The sequence below is a fragment of the Chroicocephalus ridibundus genome, chromosome Z (genome assembly GCF_963924245.1).
Source record: "Chroicocephalus ridibundus chromosome Z, bChrRid1.1, whole genome shotgun sequence".
NCBI classification, from domain to species: Eukaryota; Metazoa; Chordata; class Aves; order Charadriiformes; family Laridae; genus Chroicocephalus; species Chroicocephalus ridibundus.
In genome coordinates this window covers 11412876-11431545 of record NC_086316.1, presented here as the reverse complement: position 1 = coordinate 11431545, position 18670 = coordinate 11412876, and the positions used below count along the sequence as shown (strand labels likewise).

The following is an 18670-nucleotide window of genomic DNA, read 5'->3' as shown; positions in this document are numbered from 1 at the left end:
GGTATTTAAATAGACATATCTTTTAAAAATGCAGTTTTTATTTATCCCCATTAAAATGTTTCCATTATATGGTTTTTTTTTTCATTTTTTCAAAATCAAGCCCTTCTGAATCTCTTTGAAATTAGGCTTTAATTTATATTCCTTTGGATCTACAGCAACATTCCCTTAGGACGAGGAAGGGTGGATACAGCTTGTAGCAACTGTAAACAACCTGTAAACTTGGCACAAGTCATCTATCAACAAACATTTACGACTACATCCTGGCCAAAACTAAGTTCACGCCCTCAGAAAAACACCTTCCTTTCTTGCTGTATAGATAAATCAGCTCTGTTTGCTTGGTTTTATCCTTCATAATTTGTTACTCACTCTCTTCCACAAGCACATGAATGTAGCATTTTAGGGAACAGAAAATGCTTTCCTCTCATATGCCAGACAAATTGTTTATTACAATTCTGGAGAGCACTTACCCATTTGTACTGTTTCAGGGAGGGTAGTTTTAAAAGTCATGTAAGCAACATTCAGATTTTTGCACAGATTTTTCCAGCAAGAATTTTCAGAATAATCGAATTCCACTACTAATGAGAAGTGTGTCCAAGGGAAGTCAGCTCCGATTTGCTGATTATGTACGATAACACAGGAATATCTACTAAGGCTTAAAAAGCAACAAAATATTAATAAAATTAAGTGCAGGTAGAATTACCCTCAGAACAAAATAAACACATTTTTACTTTGAAGAATTACTATTGTTTAAAGTCTATTTACAAAAAAGAATTTACCCTTCCTGAATTTAAAACTGTAATTTCTTTAAAAATTAATTTAAAAATTTAAATCTGTACTTCCCCTCCTCCTCTTATCTATTCGAAGTGTTCATATTTTCCTGCAACATCATAATTTTTCATTACTTGTCTTATGCCATTTTCCCCCCACCCTTTTTAAAACATGCAAAACATGTTTTTCTACACATTTTTCTAAACAAGTTTTTATAAAACTTGCAAAACAAAACAAAAAATTTAAAAACATGCAATAAACATTTTCTAAAAGTTCCTCTAAGCCTCATAACTAAGCATCTTAGTCGAGTGTGGACAAACTTCTCCCCTCCTAGAATGAAGCTGTAGATCCATATTCTGAAATTTTTACTCCAGACTGGAAAGTCCCATGGAAATGAACAAAAGTAACAAAAGTTTCACTGATGTTAGTCCCAAGCAAAGACTTCGTTCTCAAAAATCAAGAATTTAACTTACTTGCTTATGAGATCTTTACAACCTAAAAAGGTTCCTTTTTTCTCAGAATTCAAATCCATAGCTTTTATACCTGCATAAAAAGAATTAAAGCCTTAATCAAACAAATCAATCTCTGCGAGTATGAATCAATGCACAGCAGTAAGCAGCAAATGTGGAACAACACATGATACGAAAATTTATGTATTACATTGTCTGTCTTGATGAAGTTCTATGCAATTTCAATTTGTATTGCACTACTGGGTAAAATGATTTAGAAACTTCCATTTTTGAACCCAAGGAAGAAGCAGTGCGAATAAGTTTCATGTCTCTCAAACTCACAAACCGATTACCTGCAAATGAAAAACTAAAGCCTAGTGCGAAAGGAAGCATCTTTGTCCCTTTATAGTTTAAACTCCTTTACATTTTCTGTACACTTCAAGTTTTACAATTATGACTGGAAGATGTAGCTAAAAAGGGATATTTGTATAACACAAATGCCTCTCTTCAGAAGTTTAGTAAGTTGGATTGACCTGTGTTTGCAATCAAATCTTAAGATCTTAAAACAAATAAAATACTTTTCATTAAATATTATTAGTAAAAGCATTGTGAGCACGCCTCCTTTTCAAAACGTTCTAAAAGACAGACTTTCTTCTTTTAACAGCACAGGAAACGTAACTGATTTTAAAGGCAAAAGAGCAATACAATACGTGACACTTGATGAGGTTAAAGCAAGAAGAAGTTACAAAAATGGGTTTTAAAAAGCAATATGAAAGGAATCAGTGGCTTGCTCTAAGTATATGTACAGGCTCAAATAACAGTCTTCCTGAAACATGTTTCTTTTACCAGATGAATCTGTGATGTTGAACAAGCTTGTATGAAAATTACACACAGGCAAAATGATGAATTGATGAAAGTGCTGCTTGTAGCACTGGGGGGGCGGGATATCAGAAATAGTATAATTTCTTTCTTTGAGTTTAATAAATTGCTACAGCTTATGCTTACATGCTTAGCAAATTAGCAATGGATGTCTAAGGGAAATCATGATCTGTACCGAAGTACTCACTTAAGATTTTATGCTAGGGAGCTTAGCTTAGACTTCTAAATTCTAACTGCTCTTAAAAAAAGTGCAAGGAAGAAAACTTGTGAGCACTGATCAGCTAAAAATAAAGAGACAATCTAACCAAGACAACAGATGCAATTATAATTAGGCAATGAGCTGCCCACATCTCCTTTGTGTTCTGTTAAATAAATCTTTGACTTGAGTGATAAAATATCATTCGCTTGCAACAGAAAACATCATACCAGAACTCTTAATCAGGGGAAAATAAAATTACAAGAAAGGAAAAAGAATGACAGAAGAGTCAGGAAATGGAAAACAGTGAGAAAAGTATATAGAAAGATTCATGATAAGGAGAAAAAGGAGAGAGACCTGCAAAAAACATACCAACAGGAATGCAGCAAAGCACAGAATAACAGCCACATTTTCTTTAAAAAATACATATAAAAATAATTATTTACCTTCTACTCTAGATAAAGTGTGAACGAGGTCAGCTTTTTCTCTCTCAGAGTCCATTCTTGTTATGATTAGTATCTGGAAGAAAACAAGTAAAAGAAACTCAGTACTGTAAAAAAAATTGTTCTTTCAGCCTGCATACATCTTTCTTTCTCCTTTGCCCACAAAGCAAGAGACTGACTAAGCAGGTGGCAAAAATGGAAACCTCAGAATTTTTCAGAATGACAATCAAAGAATCATAGAATATCTCAAGTTGGAACGGACTCAAAAGGATCATCGAATCCAACTCCCTGCTCCTCGCAGGACTACCTAAAACTAAGACACTCCTTGAACTCTTACGGACTTGGTACCATGACCGACCATGCTCTCAGAAAAGAACCTTCTCCTAATGTCCAGCCTGAACTTCCCCTGATGCAGCTTCATTCCATTCCCTTGTGTCCTGTTGCTGGTCACCAGAGAGAGGACATCAGCACCTCCCCCTCCACCGTCCCCCTTGAGGAAGTTCTAGACTGTGATGGACTCACCCCTCAGCCTTCTCTTCTCCAAGATGAACAAACCTCAGCCACTCCTCCTAAGTCTTGCCCTTGAGGTCTTTCACCATCCTTGTTACCCTCCTCTGGACACAATCTCATAGTTTGATGTCCTTGTTATATTGAGGCACAAACAACTGCACACAGGACTCGAGACGGGGCTGCACCAGTGCAGTATAGAGTGAAACATCCACTCCCTTGCCCGGCTGGCTCTGCTGTGCGTGATAAACCCATGACACGGTTGGGCCTTTTGGCTGCCAGGGCACACTGTTGACTCATACTCAACTTGCCATTAACCCAAACCCCCAGATCTCATTCCACGGGGATACTCTATAGCTTCTTTTCCCTCAATTTGTACATATAAGCAGGATTATCCCACCCGAGGTGGAGAATCCGGCACTTGCTATTGTTAAATTTCATACAGTTGCTGATGGCCCAGCTCTCTGGCCTATCCAGATCTCCCTGTAAGGCCTCTCTGCCCTCAAGGGAGTCCACAGCTCCTCCTAGGTTATTGTCAACAAACTTACTTCATGTACATTCGACTCCTGTGTCCAGATCACCTATAAAAACATTAAAGAACACTGGCCCTAAAATTCAGCCCTGGGGATACCCACTGGTGACTGGCCACCAGCCTGATGTAACCCAATTTACTATAACCCCTTGAGCCCAACCCATCAGCCAATTGCTCACCTGACATTTTAGGGATTTGTCTAGCTGTGTGCTGGACAGTTTATCCAGAAGGGTACTGTGAGAGACAGTACCAAAAACTTTGCTAAAATCCAAACCCACCACATCCACTGGCTTCCCCTGGTCAACTACATGGGTGACCTTGTCTTGAAAGAAAATTAAGTTGCTTAAGCAGGACATTGCCCCCCTGAACCTGTGCTGGCTATGCCCAATGCCTGCATTGTCTCTCAAGTGTTTCCCAGAAGAATCTTCTCCATAATTTTACCAGGCACTGAAGTGAGACTGACAGCCTGTAATTACCAGGGTCTTCCTTCTTTCCCTTCTTGAAAATTCGGACGTTTGCCAGATTACAGTTGACTGGAACGTCTCCAGACTCCCAAGACAGTTAAAAAATAATGGAGAGAGGTCCCACAATAACATCGGTCAGCTCTTTCAGTACCCTGGGATGAATTCCATTGGACCCCATAGATTCATGTGTATGCAGCTGGAGCAGCAAATCTCAAGTTCAGGGTTGGCTGGGAGTTTATCATCCCCTGAGTCACAGTCTTCCAGTGAAGGGCTCTGGGGGTCCCAGGGCCCGTTATGGGTGTGGAAGACAGAGGTGAAGAAGGCACTGAACATCTCCGCTTTTTCTACGTCCCTGTTTGTGAGGTGACTGACATCGTCAAGCAACGACCGCTGTTACCTCTGATTCTCTTTTGTTATTAACATATTTTAAAAAGTCCTTTTAGTTGTCCTTCACAGTGCTGGCCAGCTTGAACTCTACAGATGCATGAATTTTCTCCCTACAGTGGTGAACAGCATCTCTCTGGTAATCCTATGTTCCCTGTCCTTGCTCCCAATGTACGTATGTCCATACACTTTCCCGCCTAAGTTCCAGAAGAAGATCCTGCTCAGCCAAGCTGGCCTTCTGCCCCACTTGCTTGACTTCCAACACTTTGGAACTGCCTGCTCCTGTGCTTTTAAGAGATGGCTCTCAAAAAGTGACCATCATTCCTGGAACCCAATACCTTCACAAGCAGGACCCCAATACCTTCACAAGCAGATTCCCAGGGGACCTTACTAATTAGGTCCTTCAGCAGCCCAAAGTCTGCTCTCCCCATATCCAGGGTTGAAGTTTTGCTGATGGTTTTTCTCCTGTCACCAATGGTGTATGTGTGCATTATTATGAGAGTTGGAGAAACAATATTATAAAAGACATCAGTATCAGAATTCAGTTTTATCAACAAAGCTGTTGTAGAAGAAATTTTAAACTGGAATATTTGATTCAAAGTAAAAATGCTATTTAAAGGTATTATCTAAGACATTCTACCACATTATTACTGTCGCACTAGACAGATTATTACTGTCACATTAGAGGCAAAACTTCAAACTGAAGATATCTAGAACTCAGCCTGCAAGATGGCGATGTACTGGAGGGAGGTACTAGATATACTGATGAACTGGAAAGATTTTCCAGACCATACATGGAGTACACTGAAGTGTTCCTGCTAGAGATCACTTATCTCTGAGACTCATTAAATACTGTTTAAGATGCAAATGTTGAAAAGTATTAGAATCTACCAAACTGACATAGTTTTAAAAAGAATCACTACCATAGAAGGTGTTTACCTTGTCCACCATTTCAACTGGTGCAAACTGTGTGTGCTACTCATTACGTGTTGTTGTGAGCTAGATGACATTTTTAGTCATGTTCTGTCTAATCATGAGTACAGAAGAGTAAAGTTCTGCTTATTCTATTCAATTAGCAACTTTCGCTCACAAAGGAAACATCCCATTATAACCCTGCATCAATAACAATTTTGGCTAATAAAGAATAACCAGATTATCAAATTTCATATCATATTAACTGATGCTGATGTGATATAATATCATAGAAAGGAAATGGCTTATTCAATACAACTTTTACTTCTCATTAAAACTGGAATCTCCTTCTGCCTATTCTGGTTCTGAATGCGAGGGAACAGTAAACAATCTTATAATTGTGAATAAAATCATACATATTCTTACATTGCATGGGTGTGTGTGCATGACCTTAAGTTTAAGTCAAGCAAGCAAGTGAAGACTCAGGAAAGTTATAGTTATAAATATAAAAAATCCTATCTAGTGGAGCTCAGAAGAAAAGCAAAATTGTCACTGAGCTAACATTAAGATGACAAAGTTGTCATATGTCTCCTAGTACAGTGTAATCCTAGTATCATAAAGCAAAATGTGTTACTCTTAAGAAGAAAATGATGCTGAAAATCAGCTTAGAGGGTCCACTGAAGGACAGACACCCAGACAATCGACACCATTTTGTTTTGGTTGCTACATTTTCATTTTAAATTCTAAAAGGGTGTGCAGTAAGTTATTATATTTTTCTTCTCAGCAAAATTTAATCAAAAGATGTTCATAGCTCTTAGTGAAACTTAACAGAAACAAAAGATGAAGAAAGCCCCAAGAAGTGAAGCATGGGAAGAAGTTAAAATAAATGTAAGTAAACTGGAAGATTTGTCTTTTTTGGCTTTGTGTTCAGCAGCATAAATTCTATTCCAAACAGTCAGGACACTTAAAAAATTATATATTTTATCCCTCCTGTTTCATTATGTGATAAGAATTCCGTAAATAAAAAATAAATATTCTGCAAAGGACAATGGTGTTTTGTACTGCACGATAATACCCAAAATATTCACATATCTGGAAAAAATATAATCTTTGGATAACTTGAATCTCCTCCACAGCTCCATCCTCCATGCCTTAACTATCACTTATGGATATTTGCTTCTTATACAACTATAATGCCAGGAGATTGGCCTGATACATGGGTTAAGCAGGGGTTGTCTATGGATAACAATACCCATATACTCCATGGCATGTGTGTGCTGAGTCACACTCTGCAACTATACGGTCCTGACTTGTGCTGTGATTCTCTTTACACCAGAAGATTCAGGGCTTCAAATAAAACGTTATAATATAATTTTCCGTAAGTGATGTTGCACAATATACTTACCAGGGTAACAAAACCACCTGCCATAAGATGAAGCACTTCTAATTCATATACATGTTATTTCAGCCATGCAACCTGGGGAGATCTGATCAAGCAGAAACCTGCACTGATCCTGATAGAGGTCTTAAACTTTATGTTACCCTTATTTAACAGATACTGTGAGTTGGAAAGGTAATAGGTAAGACTTTCTTCCATAAACCAACCATTGTTAAAAGATGGTTTTATAATTATTCACATACTTTGGAGAAGTTTTGTTTGCTTAGAGAAATTGTTTACATTGTTAACCTTAACAACATGTTCCCCTCCATATCTTTGCATCCAATTTAAAATTTGACACTGAAGCTCTGTTATTTTGGGATTTGTCTCCTGCTTTTTCTGGCTGCTGTACTGCACAATCTTCAACTGCCTCCAGATGTTATTCAAACAGGATTCTAAGATGTTTTTATAGATATCCTTTGCCTTGAACAAATAACCTGTTAATAAAGCAACAAAAGAAGTAATCGCAGTGACAACAGATAATTGCCAAGGTTTGTGTTGAACCTACACATTAAAAATTATGTGAAGGTATCTTGTACAAAAAAGATGAAAATTTAATGGCTCACCAATCTAGAAGGATACTATTACTACTAATCAGGTATGTAAGTGGCCTTTATAAAATTGCTATAGCTCCTGTATCTGCTCTGTATCTGCTATACGACTCCAGCTAGAATTGTAGAACATTGCATTCTATAGCTGCAGATACCAGCAGCAGCATTATTTAACTAGTCCCTATAGTTTATACTAAGTAACAGCTCTATATTCCCACTGTCCAAAGCTTTACATGTCCTGTGTTTGCACCACTCTTCATGTTATCACAACTATTTCTCAACTCTGAATGATGCCTTTTGTATATAAATGGTGAACAATGCTTGAGTTATTTGAAAATGCATAAAGAAAAAACACATCTAAGATAACTACGTGATGACTCACATAGCACAGCACAACAATAGTGAGGACTACAGAGCCTACTTAGTATCTGGCTCAATTTTCTAAGTTTTTTTCAGATCTTATTTACTTGTGCAGTTTTCTGTATAAGGTGTTGCTGGGATCTGGGTGGAGGAAGAACTGGTCATTTGTCTCCCTCCCATCCTCTTACGTTGTTTATAGTAATTGTAGAAAAGAATTCTACTTAGGATTCTACTTACATATCCATTCTGTATTTTTCTTCCTACTCTTTTATTGCTAGAAATATTTAAGCGAATACAAATTAATTCCTTGTCCCCACACTTCAGTTAATGGCATATGAATGTTTTCCATTTTACATCAATTTTAAGGAAACACCCATCAAGGGATAATTCAGGGTGTCAGAAGTTAGATGCTCTGAACTGTCTTATCTCCTATAAAGGCAGAAGAAGCCTGACTTTCCTTGGGCACCCATAAAAGTTCAGCTCCTTATGAATATATTCCAATAGTTGTATCTGAAAATTCACAATACACAACTATGGGAACTTGACAAGCATGACATTATAATTTCAGGCATAAAACTGGGTTACAGCAAATTTTCGTATTCCAAATTTGAATAGCATAAGACCATAAAACCTCAAAAAAAGCTTCTGTGTGAGTCTAGTGCTCACTGGACTGTAACTTCAAACTCCCTGCCTCATGATACATTAGGTAATATTTCAGATTTTGCTTAAAATGTCCTCCATTTTAAGTACCTCATTTCCAAGGAGCCTAAGAATATTTTCAGGTGGAAACTGTTCCCCACTCACAGAGGTAGTCTGTAAATAACTAAGGACCTGCCATTTTTGCATATTTCTCAGTTTCCACATAGAGATTCCAGTGAAAATTTGTCATTCTGAGATACAAGACAACACATTATATATGTGGAAATTCATATGAATGTTTCTTAGGCAAATCCATGTAATAATATGAACAGTGGTATATTAGTCATGAACTGAGCATATACACCACCAAAGTACAGTCTACAGTGAATTCATTTCTAATGACAGAACAGAAATAAGGAAACAAAGGGGGTTGAATATCATATTGAAGCTATGCTGGAGGTATACCGATGTCAAAGAATCACAGCATACATACATGAAGGACTGACTGCAGAATACACACAAAGCATTGGGGTTTCTGGGTATCAGTATTCACTGCTAAAAACAAACCTAGTGCTGTGTCCAAGCCACACGTTAACAGAAGATCTCGAACTGTCACCAACAGGTGCACCAGAGCAGCGTGTCTGAACAGCATGATCTCCTTGTCATCTATTTTACCTTTACAAATAGAAGACACAGGTGTGGTCTGTATAAAATTTCAGAAATCACGCTATACATACGTAACCAACTTAAAAGATCCTGGTATCTCAGAATTTTCATTAAACACACTTAAACAGACATAATCTTGAAAGGTCAGATCTGGTGATCTTGGCAAATAGCTTATAATACAGCATAACTTTTCTCATGGCATTTGACCCAGAGCAAGTGTCACACAGAGAAGTGTTTCTGAAAGGCGTGTAGGTATAGACGGTGCTTGCTGGAGGAGGGAATAGCAGTTCCCCGAGGTGTGCCATTAAATCCACACTGCCTTACTGATTTTAGTGAGGCAATCTTTAAATATACATATGAACTGATAAACTTCCCATCTTTTGGTCCGTCATACAAGAGTAGCTGTTCACTTTACTCATCTGACTAGTCAAATCACTAAATTTTTCAACAGCACTGTGACTCCTTCTAACGCATTTTCTAAACATTTCAGAACACTTTTCAAGAAATCAAAATGGTGGATTATCCATTAATCAATGTGAAACTTTTAAATAAATTTTAGACTATAAAAGCCACATTCTTTATGGCAAATGATATGGACGCAGTTAGTCTTCACATATATCATAAGAAAAATTCATGGTTTTTTCCAATATTGATCCATGTAGAGTCTTAACTTCTGGTATCACTTTCCCTACACCTAATTAACCTCTCCTGATGAGAATCATAGAATGGTTTAGGTTGGAAGAGACCTTAAAGATCATTTAGTTCCAATCCCCCTGTCATGGCCAGGGACACCTCCCCCTAGACCAGGTTGCTCAAAGCCCCATCCAACCTGGTCTTGAACACCTCCAGGATGGGGCCTCAACAATTTCCCTGGGCAACCTTTTCCAGGGTCTCACCACTCTCACAGTGAAAATATTATCCATTCCTCAGAAAACACTTGTCCTTAAAAGTAAGTCCAATAGATGACTATTTACCTCATCGGTATTTTGGCCACTAAACATTTTCATTGATTTTGTTGCTGTAATTTTAGTAATTGGTAATGTACTGCACAGCTAATCTGGAAGCAAAGAGGACCCTGAAGTTTGAATAAGCCACTCAGCCCAGGTCCTACTTTAGGTTACATTTATAGCACATAAAACTGCATTTCAAAGAATATTAGTTTTCTTAAATTAATCTTGAATTAAAATACAGACTCTTCGTATTTTCTTACTTGATCTTGAGAAGCAGTACTACTTCCCTGTACGCTTTTCTCAGCAATGTTTTCCTTTTTGTTATTCACTGATACAGATATAGACACTGAGTTTCTCCCTCGTGTTTGTGAACATGGTGTTTGCTTTTTTGTAAACTCCCTCAAATTAAGACAACCCTGCTGCAAACAATTCTGAGATAATTCTAGAGATCACAGGCTGTCATTCTGCAGAGACCACTAAAACTTTTTTTTTGTTTGCCTCCCATTTGTAATTTCATTATCTTTAGTTTTATTCTGAGAAAATTACATTCAGCACACAAAGCAATAAAGTTGAGATAGCTAAAGTCTATCGCATAACTTGTGGCAAAATGTAAAAACTTGGCAGGTAGTAGATGCCCTGCTATGTTACCCTTACGACTAGTTCTCAACTATGACGAGTGCAACTCAAAAAATAATCCAAAACACCAAACAGCTTTCTAAATCTTCCTGAAATACAGTCTGTACTTTGCTGTACTTTCCTGACCCTTTCTTTATCTATAGCCAAAAATCTTTAACTATAGCCAAATATCTTTGTAAGAGGTGACTAATTTTGCTGGCTTTTTTTCTCATTTTTCTGGCTTTATAGGGTTTTCACATGCTGCATAGGAGAGAAATGAAGCGAGAAACAAATTAATATAATTTTTTTTCTCCTGATTTCTAACATAGGCTTAGCATTTTGCATCATGCAGGTGTGACAAATAATAGCTACTAAAAGGAAAGAAACAACAAAAACACATAGACAGTTTTTAATTTTAAAATCTAGCATAAAAAAATTAAACATTGTTTGATATAGAAACAACATCTCTGAAGCATATCTGAAATATTTTAAAATTAAATTCAATTAGAATAGTTTTTTATTACAATATTCAGGTTAATAAATGTAATGCTGAAGAACTAGGAGACATTATTTTGGAAATAAAAGAGGACATCAATTACTGTAACTCTACAAGATAAACTGCTGAAAGTTTTATCATTAATTTATCAAACATCTTGAACCTTGTGTCACCAATTAAACCTGTATTAGTATTAAAGAAGAAAAAAAAAAAAGACTTTTTAAAAAAGACATACCTTCTTTAAAACAATCGCATATCACTTTCTCCTGCTGTTTTAAGAAAAACCTTGTATGATCAAATTTAACGCTGTCAAAGCTCCAATTTACAGAAGAAAGTACACCCAGATGTGTCAAATCTTTTAGAACAGGAGTGGCTGCTTCTTCCAAGAGGCGGAATGCCTGGCATTGGCTTTCTGGGCAGCACAATAAACAAAACATAAGGATAAAGGGTTTTTTTATATACTACCATTGGACAAGAATATTCAAAAGACTGAGTAAAATGCAAACAACACTGGCTTCTTCATGAAAGCTGTAACATTAATAGAAAAACAGTTGCTTGCCAGGGAGCCTCCTGGGTGGTAGAATTAAGCTGGTCCTCACAGCAGGCAACCATGTTATTCCATGCATTTCATAAAGTGATCAAACTTTATGAAAAGTTAGAATTCTCTACTCCTATGACTCCCGCTAAGACTGTACAATTATTCCGTTGTTCTACAGCCTTCTTCTACTTTATAGTCTATACTTAGACTTAGTCCCTTTATATCCAGTTGTTACTATAACTTCAACTTAAACAGCCCTTCTTCCCTGGTATTTAACTTCCAATGTCTTTGTCTAGCAACGCTAAATGAGCCAATCTTAGTCTCTTTGTGTTTTCACACTAACTTCTTAATAGTTTCTAGGTGGCTGTTTTACAATTTTTTTCCAAATTACAACTGAGTTTCTTGCTATTAGCATCTATGATAGTGCTGTCAATTGCTAAATGAGTTGAAAGGATGTCCTTTTCCTCAGGTAAGAAGGTGAGACTCTCCATACCTGTTTTTTAAAATTATAATTGAGTTGATCACATCAACAAGATAAGAACTCTGTGGTTCTTCCTTTTTAAACATTTATGATTACTTTTCAAAAATATTTTCAACTGATCTATACAAATGATTTAATTTGAATAGCAGCTGACAACTTCACTTGGTCAATGCATTATTTCGTAGGCAATTAATAACTTCATATTTTTAAGCATTCTAAAAACAAGGTATATTATTATGTCCAGTTTTTCAGCCTTTATGGAAATAGGTCAGATACTACAGTATTTTGGATGCCCATTGCATAATTTCATTTGGGCATTCCTGTGTTAATGTATAATATTATTTTTAAAATATATTTCTAATCATGCCCCTTCAGTGTTCCACTGTTAAGTAAAATGCTTGTGTGAATCATCCTAATCTCTGTTTTGGCTATAGCTTGTTTTTGAGAGAGATTTCTTTCTTTCATGTGGAAGGCCACCGTGGTGAAACATGGTGAAACTTTATTTCAAGGACTGTAATAAGACAATTCAGTTCCAACAAATACTACCTTTGCAAAATGCTACTTTTGGATTTGACTGCAGGAAAGCATCAAATCTTTTTCCAGTTCCATTAAAAGAGTCTTGCTTCAAAATTTATTAAAAAAAAGATAATTAAAAAATAAGCTTATAGCTGTTATGTGATTCTCATCTCAGATGGGACACATCAAAATAATGCTCTACTCTTTCACCAGTTCTGTGAAAGAGACTCCCATTAAGCACATTTGACTGAATTCATTTCCATGGAAAACCAAACTAATCTGTGCTAGGACTACAACCTTCTAGCACTCCATGTGCTTAGTTTGACACTGTAAAAATCTTGGATAAATATCTTCTAGGCTCTTCTCAGCCGTTTCTACTGCATGACAAAATTGCTGTCAGTGCAAGTTCTTCGATACAACGCCTTGAAAAGTGTAACAGCAAGAGTTCACAGGGAAACACTCAGTCACGTATAAGAAAATCTGTAGTGGATTACTACTGTGTTAAAGACATTTCCTACCAAAATGACTGCCAATCCCTTCCACCTCCCATTCTCTCATTTACTTTGTCAGAGAAAAAAAATGCAGAATGATAATTTGGCAGTACTGATTGGCATGAAGAGATTTCACATCTGCTGATTTAGGTCAGACATAACTCAAAGTCTGTACTTTTTAGTTTGCACGCAATTGGCTTTAGTCTTCAAACAGAATTCCATAGCCTGTTCTCACACCTATGTGAAAATAAATATCCGTCTATTCAGAATGTTTTCAATCACAAGGAACAGAGACTAGGCCTAATAATTTCCATATTTGTCTGAGTAGTACTATTTAATATAAAATTATATTGCAAAGCTATATAAAATAAAGAATATCCCACAAAAAGTATACCTGATGCTTGAATATCGACTGTGATGCTGTCCTCATTCTCTAGTTCTTTTTCTTCTAATCTTACAGTCTCACAAACAGAACTGTCCTCTTTCTGAACATCCATATGGTGTTCTTCAGGTTGTGGCACTAAATTGTAAACCATAAGCGAACATTTAGATACAAATATCACAAAACCAGCTCAATGAAAACTGTTCTATAAAAAAAATTATCAAATTAAGTAGTTTCTATGACACATACATTTTCTTTTTATGAACGTCTTTATTGTTTTCATGGGCTTATATAACATGGAAAAAATCATTGACAGAGATGAGGTCCTGTCAGCATTCACAGCCCAAGAAGTCAGGCATTATCAGGTTCCGCTTCCATAGGGCAGAAATACAGAGCTGGGAGAATTAAGGAGCTGGTACTATAGCTCTATAATATAGCTCCCGAGGAAAGCTCATATGCCTTTATAAGGAAAAAAAACATGTATGAGAGGAAAGACACTGCTGACTATATGGAGCTCAAATTATGAAAAAAATCTCAGTGAGTGTGAGTAGAAAAGATTAGATACTCTAAGTGACCCAGACAGAACATGGAAGCTGCAAATCGCAGGGGGGAAAAAAAACCAAACGAAAAATTGGTTATTGAAAAAGCCTTTTCCTCCTGTCTTATAGCTAACTTCCGCAACATGTTAGTATTTCTAAGTCTCCTTCCCTTCTTCCTTATAAACACTGATGCCATGAGCTACAGTTTCTGCCCACAAAGCTTTCTTTGGCATGTCTACCACTTTATTTCAGAGAGGGGTTCTGTCTGAATATGTGTCTCCTAAATATTGCTGATTTTTTCTAGTTAAGAATGTCAGTTTCCTCAGAAAACAAAATGACCACACAGAAAGGAAAGAAAGAACGTTTATTTTTTTCTAGTTAAGTTAAAAAAGCCTTCCTGATTTTGAAAAGCTATATAGGGTTCAAAATTGCATCAAAGAATTGTTTCTACTCTTTCCCTCCTACGTATTTTCTGAACTAAATATTATACAAAATGACATCTTTAAAAAGTAAGTGAAACAACAAAGACAGTAGAGAAAGAGCCCTACAAGCATTCCTGGCATTATTTATTTTCAGTTAAATTTAGAATGACCTTTAATAAAATCTTTTCATTATTAGAAAAGTATACAATAATTTACATCATTTCTACATCAATGTGGTAAGACCTATACATTTTAATGGGTTCTCTATATATCAGACGTAACTGATCTGCAACACTGACGTCTACCTTTAAACATATTCTAAACTGCATTTAACTTACTTAAACCTCCACAAGCCTATTCGTAAACGTAACACAGCTTGTGTTCCAATACATTTGTATTTCCTGTTAGGAGCTGCAGTTCTAGTCATGGTTCACTAGATGGTAGCATAAAACTTCAGTTCAGGTACAGTGATCTCCTACTCTTATAATTGGGATTGTTGCTTTCTGAGACCACGGAAATGTTTTATGCATGTCTACCAGTGTCAGTAACAGATGAATTTTACCAAGAAATAATTTCCTCCACAAGATTACATAAGCTTGCAATTAAATAAATATCCTAATTCTATTGTATAGGAATTATTGCGGAAAGTTTTTATGTAACAATTGTAATATTTTTATTTTTTTAATGTTGGGACATACAACAGAAACACAGATAAAAGTGATTGTCAAAATTCTGCCGCACATGTCAAAAAAAGAAAAATATTCTTTTTTAAATACAATTTTATCCTGAAAAGTGAATCTGGAAATATGTCACTGTATCCCAATATTTTGTGCCACAAATATTTATTTTTTTAAAACAAATAAGGACTTCTTTCTGCTTCTTTTCCCTCTGTGCTATTTTGCATTTCTGCAATGCTCAACGCATAGCCTGAGATTCTTTCATAAGCATTGTCATCAACAAGAACAGGGCCACCAACAACTTTCTGTTTTCCCTAAGACCTGTTCTGCCTCATTGTTTGATGGGCTTTGCACAAAGCTAACTGGCTCAAATGGTTCTTTCCAGGGAAGACCTTTAATTCTTGTTGATTGTCTAGGCTGCCTTGGTTCTACAAAAGTAAGAGTATTGATAATGACTAATTGATAGCTACAATTAATTTGATAACTACTATTGATAACTACTATTTCTCCAAAGAAGCCAGGAGATCTGATCCAGAACATATGGACAGAAGAGATCTTCTGGACTAAGTACCATTTCGAGTCACTTTGTCAGAATAGGAATAAACTCATATGTTTATTTTATTAAAAACCACTTCCACAACCAAAAAAACATCCCAAATCCAAAACCAAAGCACCACCACAACCAAAACAAACAAACAAAACCCTCTAAGATTACAGAGGTAAGATCCTTAGCTGAAAATTCAGCTACATTAAAGATCATAAAATGTTACCTCAAAGGATTTTTTTCCCCATAAACCTACTAACATGAACTAGCATCCATTGTAACTGGTATAAGACAGCAGAATTAAACCTGGAAAATGGCAGAATAAACTGGTTCACGTACCTTTTCCAGGACTATCTACATCATTTTCTTCCTCTTTTTGGATGAGTGTATGTTTAGATCTCAGCATGATAAAGTTGCTCAGATCAGAATCATCGCTGTCCCATTTTGTAGCAAGTGCAAATGATGCAGGCTTTTGACTACTGGATGAGTTGTCTTGTTTAGAAGACACATATTTACAGCTGACTGACTCAGATGATTTGGGGGTTTTCTTTTCTTGGTTTAAGAAACAATTTGCCTCTTCTACCTTATTCTTTTTTATGCTTCCTCCAGTAAGCTCTTCCACAGATATATTTGTACTGTCAATTTTGGCAGATGACGCAGCACTCATGTGCAGGGCAAAGTACTGCCTTTGAGTCTGTGGTGACATGTAATGATTCATTAGTTTGTCCAACTGATGTCCTTCAGCACAAAGCAGCTCCTGGTTTGTCACAGAATTCTTCTCTTCAAGCCATCCTAAAGAATAAAATTTAATTTCTTCACTGCTACAGAGATTTTTTTCTTTTCTTTCTCCTTGGTGGAGTTAACTATTTTGGATAATTATAGCGAAAACATTTTAAAATTTCTTCTTTCTGCCTTCCCAGATCACTAGAATCTGCTTTTAGAAAACTGTACTGATTAGTCCTAAGTAAAAACGTATGATGTTGAGAAACAGAAGGCCATGCTACTGTTCGGAGAAGTTTTCACCATCTGCGTGGTGCTTACTGGTGTTATATTTCTAGGAAGTGGAATGCAACTCATTTCATTAAGAAGAAAGATTAAAAGATTAACAGGTTTTTTTAGAGGAAAAAAGAAGTAAACCAGGCAATTAGCTCCCTCTAAAGATGTGCTTCGCTAGAACTGCAATTTTTTGTATTGCTGCTGCACATCCATGCTAAACACAGTAGCTAAACACTTCATGTTATGTAAAAAGCAGTTAAGTGGAAAGTTTTTCATGAGTAGTGCCTGTTTTTTTCACAGTATAACATGTTACTGTCAGTTCTTGGAGTTCTACAACCACAATTGCTGCCTTGCAGTCAAGTAATAGTTATATAATAAAATCTAAATATTGTTTTACATTTTCTGTTAAAGTTTGGTTATAAGTATGCATAATAGTCCATGAGAAACTCTAAAGTTTATGAGTGGTTCACATTTGAAACCACAGCCAGAATAAAAAAAAACCTCTGAAGAGCATTACAGAATAAAGAATTTTCACTGTAACATTCTCTCCCCACGACCTTCTGCAGATAGGACTATACAAACATCTGCGTTGTTACAATATTCCAATGCAAAATTATTTGTTAAGAAATTCTCCTTTATGAAACTATTTTATTAAAAAATAGTGTAGCTGGTGAAGGCTATTTTTCATCTGCACATTAATAGAAAAGATAACTTTGTGTAGTTAAACACTTTTCTTCCTACAATTTGTGCTAAGCTTGTGAAATTACACCTTAATTGTTGTAGTGTTGCTACTTCATATTGCCATAAAACATTTTGTTCCTGAGAATGAGAAATCTTCCATTTCCTTCCTTCTTGGATGTATGTAGCTGTCACTGTGTGACTCTGTTATCTTTGCCTTTTTATCACTTTTTTTTAAAAAAAAGAAGATACTTACTTTCTAACTGATACGATGGAAATTGCGTGAATGTTTCTACTTCTGTAGGAAGCAAATTATTTGCATTACTGGCATCCATTTTTAATTGCTCCAAAGTTTCTACGGAGACTGGATTTAAACCCAAAACAAGCCACCAGCCCTCCTCTAGTGAGCTAAGTGTTGGTGCTTCTACCTCAACTAGTAGCATTTCCTTCAGTTCTGCAAGCGAATGACACTGATATGCAAGTTTAACAGGCTGATGCTCTACAAAAAATGGAAATCAACATATAATATTAATAATCTAAAAACATGAAAACAGAATGTCATTCTGGACATGAAACCTCCCAAGTACTGATGACCTACTATACATATCCATTGTTTATACTTTCATTTGTAACTCAGTGTTGATTAATAGACTTAAGAGCAAAGCAGTTAGTGTTATCAGAGCAAGTATGCTTTTTACTTATTGAGTGTATGAGTAAGGGAGGGATTAAATTTTTTTCAGATCTAATAATGTGTAGCTGCATCACTCGAGTTACAAATTATCTTGTTCATTATTTGTACATTTATTTGCCATGCTTACAAATGGCATAACATAATCCTTACCTGAAAAAACAAATGAACTTAAATAGTCATGAGCCTACCACACCTTATTTTCAACTGTAATTAATGTACAAATGAATTGGACAACATAACAAGTCAATATACTTAACTTCATTCTGAGACTTGCAAAATGAAGGCAAATAAAATGAAATTAAAGAACAGTGGTAATGAGTATTCTGGTGCTGTCAGAATAACAGCTGCAGCAGTTTTGAATATTTTGCTTCCTAACATGAACTCTGCTCTTGTCAAGTTGTTATTTTCCATTAACTGTACTTTTCTATTGACTGATACATATTTTGAAACATTATTTAAGGAAAAA

General features: G+C 36.0%; 1 protein-coding gene across 1 annotated transcript in view; it reads right to left on the bottom strand.

The window, feature by feature from the left end:
* SHOC1 (shortage in chiasmata 1) overlaps positions 1-18670 on the bottom strand; it is a 52759-nt gene that overhangs the window by 12537 nt on the left and 21552 nt on the right. Inside the window, exons 11-19 of the mRNA XM_063320309.1 lie at positions 17770-18012; positions 16179-16631; positions 13670-13795; positions 11485-11661; positions 9090-9197; positions 7222-7409; positions 2739-2811; positions 1242-1311; positions 468-652 (exon numbers count right to left, since the gene is read on the bottom strand). Of these exons, the coding sequence (XP_063176379.1) occupies positions 468-652; positions 1242-1311; positions 2739-2811; positions 7222-7409; positions 9090-9197; positions 11485-11661; positions 13670-13795; positions 16179-16631; positions 17770-18012 (1623 nt within the window). The remainder of the gene's footprint in view (positions 1-467; positions 653-1241; positions 1312-2738; positions 2812-7221; positions 7410-9089; positions 9198-11484; positions 11662-13669; positions 13796-16178; positions 16632-17769; positions 18013-18670) is intronic.